Source organism: Salvia splendens, chromosome 20 (assembly GCF_004379255.2).
Source record: "Salvia splendens isolate huo1 chromosome 20, SspV2, whole genome shotgun sequence".
NCBI lineage: Eukaryota > Viridiplantae > Streptophyta > Magnoliopsida > Lamiales > Lamiaceae > Salvia > Salvia splendens.
The window spans coordinates 20,773,321-20,790,692 of record NC_056051.1 but is presented as its reverse complement, the minus strand read 5'-3'; the positions used below and the strand labels follow the sequence as shown (position 1 = coordinate 20,790,692).

At 32.8% G+C, this 17,372-nt stretch overlaps 1 protein-coding gene across 1 annotated transcript; it reads left to right on the top strand.

Annotated features, from left to right (window-relative positions):
* The first annotated feature begins 5,274 nt into the window (after positions 1-5,274).
* Positions 5,275-7,486, top strand: LOC121781645 (carotenoid cleavage dioxygenase 8 homolog B, chloroplastic-like). Its single transcript, XM_042179361.1, has 6 exons — positions 5,275-5,574; positions 5,758-6,504; positions 6,592-6,785; positions 6,874-7,063; positions 7,157-7,259; positions 7,341-7,486. Exons 1-6 carry the CDS (start codon positions 5,275-5,277, stop codon positions 7,484-7,486), a joined length of 1,680 nt encoding a protein of 559 aa, XP_042035295.1.
* Positions 7,487-17,372: the final 9,886 nt, after the last annotated feature.

Sequence of the window (17,372 nt, the reverse complement as noted above, 5' to 3'; positions counted from 1 at the left end):
TATAAAAAATTGCATAACTTAAACTGCTAATTTTACTCTAATTTTCTTTTGTATAATTCGCAACGGCCAACAAGTGTGTTTTGTGGTGTAATTAACTTGTCAAATACTACTATGCAATTGCATTACAAATCTAGATTTATATATAGTCGAAATACGGAGTATATTATTAGATTCCTTTGATTAAAAACTCATGCATTTGGGTGTTTAGACAAACACAAAAAGAATGTTTGTTACTACTATCTTTTCAAAGACTGGCCACACAAAACTTCTAAAATTAGCAAAGTACTAATAGTATTTGTCAAGAAACAATTCCTTTTCTTTTTATTTCTCTTTTGTCTTTTGGTTTCCCGATATAATCATATTTTTATTACGTCTAATTTAACTCTGTGTAATTACCATTGACATAATACAAAAATACTTTTTTTTTCGTTCTCAAACAGCCACTATATGATATAGCTAAGAAAACTACTCTATAACTCTAATGAATTTCGGCTTTGGGGCTCTATGGTATTTAGCTGAGGAAAATCACCGAACAACTAATCTCCTTAGTTTTTATATGTGATTGAGTTTTCTTTAAGTGAGAATCCCTCTTGAGCTTTTGTTAAGAGTAAGATCCTCTCCAAAGGGTCGCTATTATGTAACAAGTTTGGTGTTTTCATTGAGAGCTCAAATGACTCGGAGTGATGGCTGGACAAAGAACTCATATAATCCCTTTGTTCGAATAAATATGAAATATTTGGTTTTCAGTTTTATGCAGTGTTGTTTTGTGAGTTAACAAAAATAAAATAAGAGCTTGGAAAAAGTAAAGATGATGTTACTTTCATTTTACGAAACGTTTCAATTTTAACGGGATAAAAGGAGTATAACTTTAATTTTGCTTTATCCTTTGTCTTGTGATTTGTATTTTTCTTTCACATGTATTGTCTTTATCTTTTGCTTTTTTTTTATTCAATTCAAAGATTGTAGCGTTTGTGTGCTGTTATAACTTGCAGGGGTGGTCATGATTAAGTATATATTATTCTTAGTTCATGAAATTAAATATCGTAACTTAATCCTAGATAAATAATTATGTAATAATTAGTTATCGTCAATTCACTCCAACTAAAATATTCTTACAATTTAATCTGAAATTATATTTTGCTAGTATTATTTTATCTTATTGTACTAAATTATGTACATTTAAAAGTCCGGTTGACTCACAAGTTAATACAACAAAGAAATAGGTGCTTAATCTAGAAATCATATGCATTAAAGAGTAAAATTATAAGCAATTGTAATTAAAAAACAAGCTACAGTCTTGATTGAATTAAAACTAACATAGATAAACAAAAAAACCAAGTATACAAGAGGTCAACATTCAATTTGTTTTTTTAAATTTTGACATAATACTAACAATAGTGTTATTTTATTTATTAGTTATTTTATTAGTTATATTAAATTTTGACATAATACTAAACAAAAAACAATAGTGTTATTTTATTAGTTAATTTCCTTTCGCTAAGTCACCGTAAATCACTCCATTCAGTTTGGAATTCCTTCTTTAAAATAAGTTGTAATTAGGGGTGCTATTCGGCCGGTTCCGGTTAGAACCGGACTGGTTGACCGGTTAACCGATTACAAAATTTTCTAAGTTCAAGAACCGGAACCAGATCATCGACTTCGGACAATGTCAAAGCATCCCTAAAAATGGTCGATATGTATGCTTGAAACAACATTGTTTGCCTTGCCCTTTCGCTCGACTTCGGACGTTGTTGAAGCATCCCTAAAAATGATCGATTTGTATGCGTGAAACAACATTGTTTCCAAACAAATTCCACTCATAGGTTCTGCTCCAAGTGATTTTGCGCCCTCTACTTCTAAATGTCACGTGAAAGGTGAATAGTACTTTGGTGAAGATGAAATCATACAATTTGCTATACAACAATTAATATAATAACTCCTCAAACAATTACCTATACAAAATACTAGTAATTCTAATAGTACTAGTATCTTTTTTATGATTCTTCTTTTTCAAGAATCGTGAAGTTCACGAGACGTAGAGTTAATTTATACTACCACTATTCTGATAAAGCTAGGCTTAGGAAACTACTCCTATAATCATAAGCTTAAATGTTGAAATAGAGATTTCCAAGAAAATTAATATTTGAACACTAAATAACTTTGAACGTTTTCAATTTTGAATTTTGTTTTTGAGCAAGCCGTAATTAAGGTTTTAGTATTACTTCATATACTATTATTATGAGAATAAATACAAAGTTGTACTATTAGATTAATTTTTTTGCAAATAATATAGTAGTATATATTTATATTGCAAGATATCGGTATTAATCATAAAGTAATTAAAATTTTTAGAAAATACTTAGTAGAGTTGTGATCAATGTCGAACCAATTTTAAAGACCGAACTAGAGTCCAAATCTGGGCCATTAGATCTAGTTTTTTTGATGAGATGTGCTGCTGTGTAAATTTTTCGGTCTTCATTACAAGCCCATTTTACTTCATTGTATAGGTTTATTACTTCATTCCGTACGTAATACCTTGAAACTACAACATGTTTTTACATTCTTCCAGTAGGTTTTGAAATGATTCAACATATGTTTCAATTGAATTCATTGACCTGCGTTTTTACTTTATTTACATTAAAAAATGCAATTTATTCAAGTGTGTTTATTACTTCATTCAGAAACGTTATTACTTCATTGGATAAGGTTTTTACTTCATTCCAGTAGGACATCAAATGCTTCTAGACATACTTCATTCCAATAATTTATCACATCATTCCATGTGTTTATTACACCATATCAGCGTTGTGGCGGTGGTGATAGATATTGTAGAGAGAAAGAACGTCACGCGGCGGCGAAACCGCATTTACGTATTGGAATGAAATAATAATCCTACTGGAATGAAGTAAAAACCTACTGGAATGAAGTAAAAACTTCGTAACATGTTAGTATGACTTATTTACCTTCGGATGAATTAAAATGGCTCGTGATGAAAGGGAAAATAATTGATAAATTTGTGTCTCTCATCCATAAAAAAGTAGATCTAAAAACCCTAATTTGGTATGGTTCGGTGGTTCGGTCTTTAAGAGTGGATTTGTGAATAATGGGACTCTACATTAGCAATAGTATATTTTTAAAATTTTATATATTGTTTTATACAGATAATAAAGAATGGTTGAGTGGGGATTGTAGAGATATATATGTTAGTAGTGCACTCACTATCGGGCCGATCAAATGTCTTTAGCGAAGTGTTATATTAATAATATAATATTTTAATGTTATATTAAATTGTATTCACAGCTACTACTAAATTATTTTTAATGTTTTTTTATCTCTCGAATTATACCTAATTTTTTAAAATTAGTATATCTCTTTTTAATATCCTAGATACATATATATTTCCTCCGAGTTGGTAATATTTATATACTACTCCTGGTATATCATTAAATCATATACTCCCCCGTTCCATAGTAATAGACCAAATTTCTTTTTCGTCCGTCCATAGAAATAGTCTATATCCATTTATTTTAACTTTTTTCTCCTTTTTTTTACTTAATTATTTATGAGTCACACTTCCACTGCACAATTTCAACTATCTTTTCTCTTTTTTCTTTTACTTTAACCCTAAACTTTTTGCTCCTTCCTTTTACTTTATTTTTTTATGGATCTCATCATTTACTACGCAATTTCAATTATTTTTTCATCTTCTTTCTTACTTTAACAATTACGCATTAAATCCATAAAATCTTAAATGACCTATTTTAATGGAACATAAAACTATTTAAAAATGATTTGTGTTTAATTTTAAGTATATTTTAAGAATAAGTTCTATCTTGTTAACAGTTATAAATTTATGATGGGTTAAAAAAAATTTCCGAGTTCCAATGTATTTTTCGTGTTGTTTTGTCCCAAACAATTCATAAAAACCTCTCAAACAATTCCCCCTAAACAACAATCAAATTCTAATATTTTTTACTATGATATACTACTTTCGTCCCACAATAATAGTCACATTTCACTTTTATTATAAATGGTGAATATGCTATATATTCCACCAAAATGATTAATAATTTAAGGACTCTAGCACTATTTGGATATATAATTAAATTAAAGTGAACAACATAAAATTTATAAAAATATGTAGCTATATATTTATTGCCTTGCCTTTTCGCTCGACGTCGGACAATGTCGAAGCATCCCTAAAAATGGTCGATATGTATGCTTGAAACAACATTGTTTGCCTTGCCCTTTCGCTTGACTTCGGGCATTGTTGAAGCATCCCTAAAAATGGTCGATTTGTATGCGTGAAACAACATTGTTTCCAAACAAATTTCACGCATAGGTTCTGCTCCAAGTGATTTTGCGCCCTCTACTTCTTAATGTCACGTGAAAGCTGAATAGTACTTTGGTGAGGATGTAATCATACAATTTGCTATACAACATTTAATATAGTAACTCCTCAAACAATTACCTGTACAAAATACCAGTAATTCTAATAGTAGTAGTATCTTTTTTATGATTCTTCTTTTTCAAGAATCGTGAAGTTCACGAGACGTAGAGTTAATTTATACTACCACTATTCTGACGAAGCTAGGCTTAGGAAACTACTCCTATAATCTTAAGCTTAAATGCTTAAATAGAGATTTTCAAGAAAATTAATATTTGAACACTAAAGAACTTTGAACATTTTCAATTTTGAATTTTGTTTTAGAGCAAGCCGTAATTAAGGTTTTAGTAATTACTTCATACACAACTATTATGAGAATAAATACAAAGTTGTACTATTAGATTAATTTTGTTGCAAATAATATAGTAGTATACATTTATATTGCAAGACATCGGTATTAAGCATAAAGTAATTAAATTTTTTTATAATTGGCTTGTGAAACTAGCAGAAAGAAGGGAATTTTCTCTTTAGCAATTAAATTAATTACCAGTACATTAACTATTTCGCCCACAAAGAGTGCATGATTTTATAGTAAAATGGAATCACAACATTCAATATTCCAATAGCTAGTTCCCATATAAAATTACATTACAAAGAGTGCATGATTTTATAGGAAAATGGAACCACAGCATTCAATATTCCAATAGCTAGTTCCCATATAAAATTACATTACACACACTATATCTTATATGTATACTATAAATAAAATTTATTTCCAACCGTAATTACCACCTATAAATACGTTTGTTTCTTTCAACAGAATCACAATCACAATCAAACACACACACACACACTTATCAACTCATCTTTTTAGCATCAATCAATCAATGGCTTCCCTGAGAATTTCTCCCATCGTTTCATCCTTCAACAATCAGTCGAAAAGAAGCTGTCAAAGTCATCGAGGCAAACATGATCAGTCTTGTTCATCGTTGTTATTTGGGAAAACATTCCCGAATAGGGTTTTGAATGAGAATGGGAGATTGTTAACCATCTCAAAAGTAGCTGCTTCAGAAGTGGTTGCAAAGGAAGAAAGTAATGAGGAAAAGACACATGTTGCTTTTACAAGTGTTAGGCAAGAGAGATGGCAAGGAGAGCTTCAAGTCGAAGGAGAAATTCCTCAATGGCTGGTAACTAAATAATATGTGTTTTTAATCTCTAAATATAATGATATTGATTGTTACTACTACAATAAAACAGTAGTAGTAGTAGTAGTAGTAGTAGCGAAATCAAATGTTTAATTAGATGATCATATATTATGATTTAATGTACATATTGACATGCTAGTCTAATTAATTCAACCGATGGTACAGAACGGGACATATCTAAGAAACGGTCCGGGCGTATGGCACGTGGGAGAGTACAACCTCCAGCACCTGTTCGACGGGTACGCGACGCTCGTGCGCCTCAACTTTGAGAGCGGGCGGCTCGTAATGGGGCATCGCCAAATCGAGTCTGAAGCCTACAAAGCCGCCCAAAAGAATCAAAAAGTTTGCTTCCGTGAGTTCTCCGATAATGGCCCTAAAAGCGACAATTTCTTAGACTACATGGGCGACCTTGCTAAGCTCTTTTCGGGGGCTTCGCTTACCGACAATACCATGACCGGTGTGGTTAAGCTAGGCGATGGCCGAGTCCTATGCTTGACCGAGACCCAAAAGGGCTCTATTCTGATCGACCCCGACACGTTGGACACGTTGGGGAAGTTTGAGTATACTGACAATTTGGGCGGGCTCATTCAAGCGGCCCACCCAATTGTCACTGATACCGAGTATATTACTTTGTTACCCGACCTAATCAACCCGGGCCACCAAGTCGTCAGGATGGAACCCGGGACCAATGAGAGGAAACTCATGGGGCGGGTCAATTGTCGGGGCAGGCCATCCCCCGGCTGGGTCCATTCCTTCCCGGTCACCGAGAACTATGTCGTGGTCCCGGAGATGCCACTTAGGTATTGTCCTCAGAATTTGCTAAAGGCTGAGCCCACAGAATTGTATAAGTTTCAATGGCTCCCTGACTCCAAGGCCTACATGCACGTTATGTGCAAAGCCACTGGCAAGACTGTAAGTTTATTTTTTCTATTAATTCTCTCTCTTTTTTTATTTATTAAAAATACTAATTAATGTTTTATCAATTTAATTATATTGAAGGTGGCGAGTGTGGAGGTTCCTCCGTTTGTGACGTTTCATTTCATCAATGCTTATGAAGAGACTGATGAAGATGGAAGAGTGACGGCCGTTATTGCTGATTGTTGTGAACATAACGCTGATCCTGCCATTCTTCCTAACCTTTCGCTCCATAATCTTCGCTCATTACACGGCCAAGATGTGTTGCCTGATGCAAAGTCTGTTTATTTAATTATTTTAATTAATTTGTTGTTTTATGGAGTTTATACTAACTACTACATTAAAATGTGTTGTTTATATATCAAGGGTTGGGAGATTTAGGATTCCAATTGATGGGAGCCCAAATGGGACGTTAGAGGCAGCATTGGATCCAAATGAGCATGGCAGAGGCATGGATATGTGTAGCATTAACCCTAACTTTTTGGGGAAGAAATATCGCTATGCTTATGCTACTGGTGCACAAAGGCCTTGCAACTTCCCAAATACCATTACTAAGGTATTCATTCATTCATTAGTTAATTACCCTATTTAATTTCGCATAACAATATATTCTCTTGTGTTTAATATACTCCATAATTTTGTTGTGTAGCTTGATTTAGTGGACAAGAAGGCTAAGAGCTGGTGTGAGGAAGGCTCTATCCCCTCCGAGCCCTTCTTTGTGGCTAGGCCTGGTGCCGCTCAGGAAGATGATGGTTAGTTTAATTAGTACTTACTTTTTTTTATGACAATCCAATCTCATTGTTGTATACTAATATCATATTTATGGTTTTTAGGTGTTGTGATCTCCATGGTTAGTCAGAAGAATGGTGATGGATTTGCATTGGTGTTGGATGGAACTACTTTTGAAGAGATTGCTAGAGCTAAATTTCCCTATGGTCTTCCTTATGGGCTCCATGGATGCTGGGTTCCCAAGAATTAGTTCTTTTTACTTATGTACTTGTATTTGGATTTCACAATGTTGTAAGAGATTACTTATAATCTTGTGTATGTTGTGAGGTTGTTTGTCATGCATGCATTTCTGATTTAATAAAAACTTATGGAATTTTGTCAATTGTGTTGATTCTGTGTCGTTTCTCTGATTATATAGAGTAATTCAACTTCTCATTTTATTAGAAACCTTAGTTTTATACAATTGGAGGAATGAAATACGAATGAGTGGGGACTGGAGAGATAGGTTATGCGATATATGCCGTGCGAAGTGTGATATTTTTATCATATATACTACGATTTTAGTTAGATATGTTTAATTGGATTCACAGCATGCCAACTTAAATAAATATTAAGAGTTACTACTAAATAATTTTATTGATTTTTTCTCTCTTGAATTATATATTTAAATTTGTATATCCCTTTTTAAATAACCTAGATACATATTTCCTCCAAGTTGGTGAACGGGTGAATATTTAAGATTTATTTATGATGTTAATTATATAGATAAAGAAGTATTTTTTAAAAACATATGAGAGAAAAATACTACGCCCACCTTTATTATCTATCTATACATATATAAAAGGAGAGTTTTGAAGATATTTACAAAACTGCCATTTTAATTTAAAATTTAATAAAAACTGATTTTGTTAAAGAACTTGTACAATTAAACTTCCGTTGCTTTAGTTACTAGCACACCTCAGTCACTTTTAATGCCATTATGAATAATGAAATCAAATAAAAATAGCTAGCTAATAAGTAATAACAGAAGAAATATCGTTTGGTCTTCATTCTAACGCTAATTTTATTAACACATTAATTTTTTCCTTACTCTATAATCAATATTCATTAACATTGAAATAAAAAGGATGAAAAGTCAGTTAAATCAAAAAGACTCTTTGTGGAGTACTCCACAAAGTAAAATATCTATAAATACTCTTCACAAAATAATTCTTTCAATCAAAATTCCTCTGACCAACACATGCGGTGGTGCCATTTAAATGGGAGGAAAAGTCGGGTACGCCTAAATTAGTTGTGAATGCCGGAGATGATGATCTTGATTTTACATTTGCTGTCGGAGAAGCTCTTCAACGGCGGTGTGATCACTGCAGAACAAAGTGATAGACAAAATCTGGAGTTGGGAGAGAGATAAAAATAGAGGTGGAGGTTTGGGAGAGAGATAAAATTCCCTTCTTTCTGCTAGTTTCACACGCCAATTATAAAAAATTTAATTACTTTATGCTTAATACCGATATCTTGCAATATAAATATATACTGCTATATTATTTGCAACAAAATTAATCTAATAGTACACCTTTGTATTTATTCTTATAATAGTAGTATATGAAGTAATTACTAAAGCCTTAATTACGGCTTGCTCAAAAACAAAATTCGAAATTGAAAACGGTCAAAGTTCTTTAGTGTTCAAATATTAATTTTCTTGGAAATCTCTATTTAAGCATTTAAGCTTAAGATTATAGGAGTAGTTTCCTAAGCCTAGCTTCATCAAAATAGTGGTAGTATAAATTAACTCTACGTCTCGTGAACTTCACGATTCTTGAAAAAGAAGAATCATTAAAATGATACTACTATTATTAAAATTACTAGTATTTTGTATAGGTAATTGTTTGACGAGTAACTATATTAAATGCTGTATAGCAAATTGTATGATTCATCTTCACCAAAGTACTATTCAGCTTTCAAGTGACATTAGAAGTAGAGGGCGCAAAATCACTTGGAGCAGAACCTATGCTTGAAATTTGTTTGGAAACAATGTTGTTTCACGTTTACAAATCGACCATTTTTAGGGATGCTTCAACATTGTCCGAAGTCGAGCGAAAGGGCAAGGCAAACAATGTTGTTTCAAGCATACATATAGACCATTTTTTGGGATCCTTCGACATTGTCCGAAGTCGAGCGAAAAGGCAAGGCAATAAATATATAGCTACATATTTTTATAAATTTTATATAGTTCACTCTTATTTAATTATATATCCAAATAGTGCCAGAGTCCTGAAATTATTAATCATTTCGTTTACAAGTTTACGAACTCGTTAGTTCGTAAACTTGATAATAAATAATTAAAGTGGAGAAATGGTAAAGTAAGATAGAGAATAATGTAGATAAGTCTTATCTACATTATTCTCTCTCTTATTTTACCATTTCTGCATTTTAACTATTTATTATCATTTTTACAAAACGAGTGCTCAAAAGTAATTAAGATTGTTAAAGCGATATAGAGGGAGTATTTCAAAGATGGAGGGAGTATTAATTATTGATTTACTGGGACTTGTATTTTTTATCTTCTCCAAATACTCATATTCAACCTTCACTTATAGGTCGCCTCTTTCAAGAAAAAAAATACTAGAACTACTGTATCTATAAGTAAAGAGGTTAAGAGCTTCCACAACGGCGAGTTGCAGCTCGTTCGTCCGTCTGTGCCAGCGCCACGGAGACGCTGTCCGTCGCTGCACTCGCGCCGCTGGCACGGCGCTGCTCGATGCATCGAGCACGTCCGTGCCAGCAAGCAGGCGACATGGCAGGCGATGATTGGCAACGGCATAGTCATTGGCAATTTAATTTTTTTAAAAAAAAATTGGTTTTTATTAAAAAAATCGATTAAAAATAAAAAAATATATATTTTCTCACTTTCCAAAAAATTATATCCGTTTTCTACCCACTTTTAAATTATTTTTCAATTTTTTTCCCCCAAAAATACACATTTTCATCTATAAATACCCCACTTTCACACCCAAAAATTCACACACACTACACAATTCTCATCTATATTCTCTCATTTACATTCTCATCTACATTCTCTGATTTCCATTCTCAATCTTTGTTCCACTCCTACAACATAATAATGTCCGGCTACGGCGATCACCCCCGGGCTCCCACGGTTGGAATCCCGATTGGTTCGGTTCACAACCGTTTCCCAGTCCAGAAACAAAATATGCGGCCCCTCCTCAAACCCAAAGTTCGGGAGTTCCGGGTGACTACCGGCCTTACCCGATCGACGACCAAGATGCCCCTGAAGGGCAATACGGGTGGACACCCGAGCCTAGAGCGAGGTCGAGAGGCCCCTCCCAAACTCCGACTCCTCCTACTCGCGGTGTCCGCACGCCGTACACTCCGACGGAGATGGAGCAATTGTTCAAGGTGTTCTTTTCAATCTCCGAAGATCCGGAGGTTGGCACGAACCAATCCGGCGATCATTATTGGTGGCGCATCTGTCGCCGGTACAATGAAACCGGTCGGCGGGAACAATTGAGCGCAACGAGAGTATGGTGCGCAACGCCATATACAGAGCCAACGAAGAAATCCAAAAGTTCCAGAGGTATTACCTCCAGGAAGAGCGGTCGGTGGGGAGCGGCCGGAGTGAGGTCGACATCATCAATTCCGCCTTGTCGACCTACCAATCTATTAACTACAAGTCGTTCAAGTACGTCAACATTTGGCAGGAGACGCGGTCGCATCCGAATTATAGGGGAGGCGTAACATCCTCCTCTAGCGGCTCCTCCAAACGGACAAGGTCGGTATAACTATCCGACGCCGGCTCCGAAGACCTGGCTAGCCAACTTGCCGGAGCTAACTTGGGTAGCCCCGACGCCGGCCCGAGCGGTTCCCAACGTCGACCGCAAGGAAGGAAGAAGCTGGCGGCCAACCGCCGTCGCGCTGCGACTCCATCCAGCGATGCTCCCGAACCCGTTCCCGTTCCTGTTCCCTATGCGCCACCTCCACCCCCCACCAACTCGTTGTGGGGGATTTTGGCCCAACTCAACATGGCCGATAGGTCAACTATGACCCCGGCGCAACTTTGATCGCATGAGGCCATGATATTGGGCCTCTAAAAACAATTGGGGGTAGTGCCGTCGGATGAATAGTCTTCCACGGGGGTATTTTTAGCCTTTAATTATGTAATTTTTAATTTTTAGGAGTTTAATTATGTAATTTTTATTTTGTAGGAGTTTAATTATGTAATTTTTAATTTTTAGGATTTTAATTATGCAATTTTTATTTTTTAGGATTTTAGTTATGTAATTTTTAATTTTTAATGTATTTTGTAATATTATTCCGGGTATTTTTAATGTATTCTAATTTTGTGGAAATGTTTTTATTTAAATTGAGTAATGGAATGGTGGGACCCTTGTGCTCGTCCTTGCGGAAGAGCACGGATGTGGGTGTTGTGCTCTTGCCTAAGAGCAGACAGAAAAAGTGGGGCCGGACCCACATCCGTGCTCGTTGGCAAGAGCACGGTTGTGGATGCTCTAAAGAAAAAAGAAGAGAGAAACAACATGAAAAACAAATTGGAACTCGGAAATTGTTTTTAACCCATCATAAATTTATAACCGTTAACAAGACGGAAATCATTCTTAAAATATAGTACTTAAAAGTTAAATACAAATCATTTTGAAATAGTTTTATGTTAACATAGTTGAAATTGTGCAGTGGAAGTGTGACTCATAAATAATTAAGTAAAAAAAAGAAGAAAAAAGTTAACATAAATGGATATAGACTATTTCTATGGACGAGCGAAAAAGGAAATTTGGTCTATTTCTATAGAACGGGGGAGTATATGATATAATTATATACCAGGAGTAGTATATAAATATTACCTCTATATTTGTTGGGAAGAAACTGGAATATAGGGGGTCATGTTAAAATGCATATAGTATTCAAATCAAAACTAAGATCAATCCTACACCATTAGATCTTAAAGTGAGTGGATGAGATTAAAACTCACTTATTTCAATAAATAATTGATAAAATATCAACACAAGGGTAAAATAGTCAATGTGTTATAACATAATAATTTTCACGGTTTTTTTATATCAACATGGTGTATTACAAATATCAATACATTGACATGCGAATCTCAACAAAAGTACCAGAAAATATCAACACGGTTTTATTGATATTGTACATGAGATTGTTTGATACATTTACTAAAAATAAAAATGATTTCATTACTATGAAACATATGAAAATGACTAAATGACTCCATTGCTATAAAACAGAGGGAATATTGTTATTATTCTACGGTTACAAATTAAGAATCCTTTTTGGCTTTCCTCAACGCCACATGTTATGGGAATAAGCTCAAACTCACCATGACTCTGTTTATGTACAGGCTAGCATGCAAATAACTCATCATATTGGTTTGCACGTTTCACCACATACACTTGCGGCAAACCTACATGGTGTCTTGGGGTCCCGTGTAGGGGTGTGTTAAGGTCATTCGCAGCTTTTCAGTCCAATCTTCAATCAGATCACGGCCCTTGGATCCTTGAATTGGATGGTTGTGATGATCTGCAATATTACACTATAATGGTGCATTATTAGTCGGTGTGCATTATTCAACTGAAAATCTGCATTATTACACTATAATGGTGCATTATTAGTCGGTGTGCATTATTCAACTGAAAATCTGCATTATTAAATGACATGTGGCATCAATCTAACCGTCAGATGATAAAATCGTGGGGCTGAGATTAAAAAGAACAATAGAACAAAAGATATAAAAAAGAAATGAATATATATATATATATATATATATATATATATATATAGTCGTGATCAGATGATAACCCATAAATATCGTAATAACCCTATAACTAAATCTGGACCACACATATTTCTAATCATGCGGTTGAGATTCAAACTTAGATTTACTTCATAAAAAAAAAGCGCGGGGGGTAAAACTGTCATTTTCCTCATTTAATTTCTGAATTTTGACAAATATCACGTAAAATGATAAAATGATAAGTTTATTGCATAGAATGATAGTTTTGCCGGATAGAATGATACTCTGACTTGATAAAATGATACTTTTAACTGACTGATAAAATGATAGGTTTATTGCATAGAATGATAGTTTTGCCGGATAGAATGATACTCTGAGTTGATAAAATGATACTTTTGACTGACTGATAAAATGATAAAATGATAGGTTTATTGCATAGAATGATAGTTTTGCCGGATAGAATGATACTCTGAGTTGATAACATGATACTTTTGACCGACTGATAAAATGATAGGTTATTGCATAGAATAATAGTTTTGCCGGATAGAATGATACTCTGAGTTGATAAAATGATACTTTTGACCGACTGATAAAATGATAAAATGATAGGTTTATTGCATAGAATGATAGTTTTGCCGGATAGAATGATACTCTGAGTTGATAAAATGATACTTTTAGCTTATAAATGTTAGGTTTACTGCATAAAATGATAGTTTTGCCGGATAGAATGATAGTTTTGCCTGATAGAATGATACTTTCAACCGATAGAATGATATGTATTTTTGGTGTATACAATGACATTTTTGTTTAATAAAACGATACTTTTACCTGATAAAATGATAATCTAAGCGGATAAAATTACAGAAACCTTATAAAAATGATAGTTTTTCCGGATAGAATGATACTCTGAGTTGATAAAATGATACTTTTAGCTTATAAATGTTAGGTTTACTGCATAAAATGATAGTTTTGCCGGATAGAATGATACTTTCAGCCAATAGAATGATAGTTTTGCCGGGTAGAATGATACTTTCAGCCGATAGAATGACATGTATTTTTGGTGTATAAAATGACATTTTTTGTTTAATAAAATGATACTTTTACCTAATAAAAGGATAATCTAAGCGGATAAAATGACAGTAACCTTATAAAAATGATAGTTTAGCTGAAGAAATTGCATATAAGCTGATAAAATGATACTTTAACGTGACAAAATGACATAAAACTGATAAAATGATAGTTTTTCCGGATAGAATGATACTTTCAGCCGATAGAATGATAGTTTTGTCGGGTAGAATGATACTTTCAGCCGATAGAATGATATGTATTTTTGGTGTATAAAATGACATTTTTGTTTAATAAAATGATACTTTTACCTGATAAAATGATAATCTAAGCGGATAAAATGACAGTAACCTTATAAAAATGATAGTTTAGCTGAAGAAATTGCATATAAGCTGATAAAATGATACTTTAACGTGACAAAATGACATAAAACTGATAAAATGATAGTTTTGCCAGATAGAATGATACTCTGAGTTGATAAAATGATACTTTTGACTGAATGATAAAATGATAAAAAATGATATATGTTAGGTTTATTGCATAGAATGATAGTTTTCCCGGATAGAATGATACTCTAAGTTGATAAAATGATACTTTTGACTGACTGATAAAATGATAAAATGAGCGAAATTCAGAAATTAAATGAGCGAAATTTGGATACGTAAATTTTATCATGAGCGAAATAACATATTTACCCCCGCGCTTTTTTTATGAAGTAAATCTAAGTTTGAATATCAACCGCGTGATATTAAAAATGTGTGGTCCATATTTGATTACAAGGTTATTACGGAAATTGGGGTAATCATTATAATGCACCCCTATATATATATTAGTTTCACAAAATACATATATTGATATGGTAATGCAAGCGGCTAATACATTGGTGTTTTTTTTATTATAGACAAAAATTCTGTTTCCCATCATACACGGTTTTATTGTCTAATTTAAAATTAGACACACTATGCAATAAAAAAACCTCCAAATAGCTATTGTCTTTATTAGTACTATTATTCAAAATAAATCATTCTAATTTTTTTGATTATTATGAAAACAAATAATATCATATGTGCATAGTACTAGTTGATAGTATTATAAATATTCATAGCGGCTCTTTCAATATCGGCGCTAATTTTAACAACATTGATCATAAGTATATCTAGTTATTGTTATCATCCTTTTTATTATTTGTCATTCATTATAATCTATATATCTTACAAGTTCACTCATGCCACAACTACTTGTGATGCGGTAAATATCAATAAAACTTTGCAACTGCTAATAAGTACTCCCTCCGTCCCACTCAAGATAACCATATTCTTAAGCGGCTAATACATTAGTGTTTTTTTTATTATTGACAAAAATTCTGTTTCCCATCATACACGGTTTTATTGTCTAATTTGAAATTAGACACACTATGCAATAAAAAAATCTCCCAATAGCTATTGTCTTTATTAGTACTATTATTCAAAATAAATCATTCTAATTTTTTTTGATTATTATGAAAAGAAATAATATCATCTGTGCATAGAACTAGTTGATAGTATTATAAATATTCATAGAGGCTCTTTCAATATCGGCGCTACTTTTAACAACAGTGATCATAAGTATCTCTAGTTATTGTTATCATCCTTTTTATTATTTGCCATTCATTATAATCTATATATCTTACAAGTTCACCCATGCCACGACTACTTGTGATGCGGTAAATATCAATAAAACTTTGCAACTCCTAATAAGTACTCCCTCCGTCCCATTCAAGATGACCATATTCTTAAGCGGCTAATACATTAGTGTTTGTTTTATTATTGACAAAAATTCGGTTTCCCATCATACACGGTTTTATTGTCTAATTTGAAATTAGACACACTATGCAATAAAAAAATCTCCCAATAGCTATTGTCTTTATTAGTACTATTATTCAAAATAAATCATTCTAATTTTTTTGATTATTATGAAAACAAATAATATCATATGTGCATAGTACTAGTTGATAGTATTATAAATATTCATAGCGGCTCTTTCAATATCGGCGCTAATTTTAACAACATTGATCATAAGTATCTCTAGTTATTGTTATCATCCTTTTTATTATTTGTCATTCATTATAATCTATATATCTTACAAGTTCACTCATGCCACAACTACTTGTGATGCGGTAAATATCAATAAAACTTTGCAACTGCTAATAAGTACTCCCTCCGTCCCACTCAAGATGACCATATTCTTAAGCGGCTAATACATTAGTGTTTTTTTATTATTGACAAAAATTCTGTTTCCCATCATACACGGTTTTATTGTCTAATTTGAAATTAGACACACTATGCAATAAAAATATCTCCCAATAGCTATTGTCTTTATTAGTACTATTATTCAAAATAAATCATTCTAATTTTTTTGATTATTATGAAAAGAAATAATATCATATGTGCATAGAACTAGTTGATAGTATTATAAATATTCATAGAGGCTCTTTCAATATCGGCGCTACTTTTAACAACAGTGATCATAAGTATCTCTAGTTATTGTTATCATCCTTTTTATTATTTGTCACTCATTATAATCTATATATCTTACAAGTTCACTCATGCCACAACTACTTGTGATGCGGTAAATATCAATAAAACTTTGCAACTGCTAATAAGTACTCCTTCCGTCCCATTCAAGATGACCATATTTTTAAGGGGCTAATACATTAGTGTTTTTTTTATTATTGACAAAATTCTATTTCCCATCAAACACGGTTTTATTGTCTAACTTGAAATTAGACACACTATGCAATACAAAAATCTCCCAATAGCTATTGTCTTTATTAGTACTATTATTCAAAATAAATCATTCTAATTTTTTTTATTATTATGAAAACAAATAATATCATATGTGCATAGTACTAGTTGATAGTATTATAAATATTCATAGCGGCTCTTTCAATATCGGCGCTAATTTTAACAACAGTGATCATAAGTATCTCTAGTTATTGTTATCATCCTTTTTATTATTTGTCATTCATTATAATCTATTTATCTTACAAGTTCACTCATGCCACAACTACTTGTGATGCGGTAAATATCAATAAAACTTTGCAACTGCTAATAAGTATTCATTCCGTCCCATTCAAGATGACCATATTCTTAAGGGGCTAATACATTAGTGTTTTTTTTATTATTGACAAAATTCTGTTTCCCATCAAACACGGTTTTATTGTCTAATTTGAAATTAGACACACTATGCAATACAAAAATCTCCCAATAGCTATTGTCTTTATTAGTACTATTATTCAAAATAAATCATT

Excerpts from the sequence above, each read along its gene's own strand:
- LOC121781645 (XM_042179361.1), top strand. The coding sequence starts at position 5,275 with ATGGCTTCCCTGAGAATTTCTCCCATCGTTTCATCCTTCAACAATCAG. Across the intron at positions 5,575-5,757 it reads GAGAAATTCCTCAATGGCTG|AACGGGACATATCTAAGAAA; the intron begins GTAACTAAATAA and ends CCGATGGTACAG. Across the intron at positions 7,260-7,340 it reads TGCCGCTCAGGAAGATGATG|GTGTTGTGATCTCCATGGTT; the intron begins GTTAGTTTAATT and ends TATGGTTTTTAG.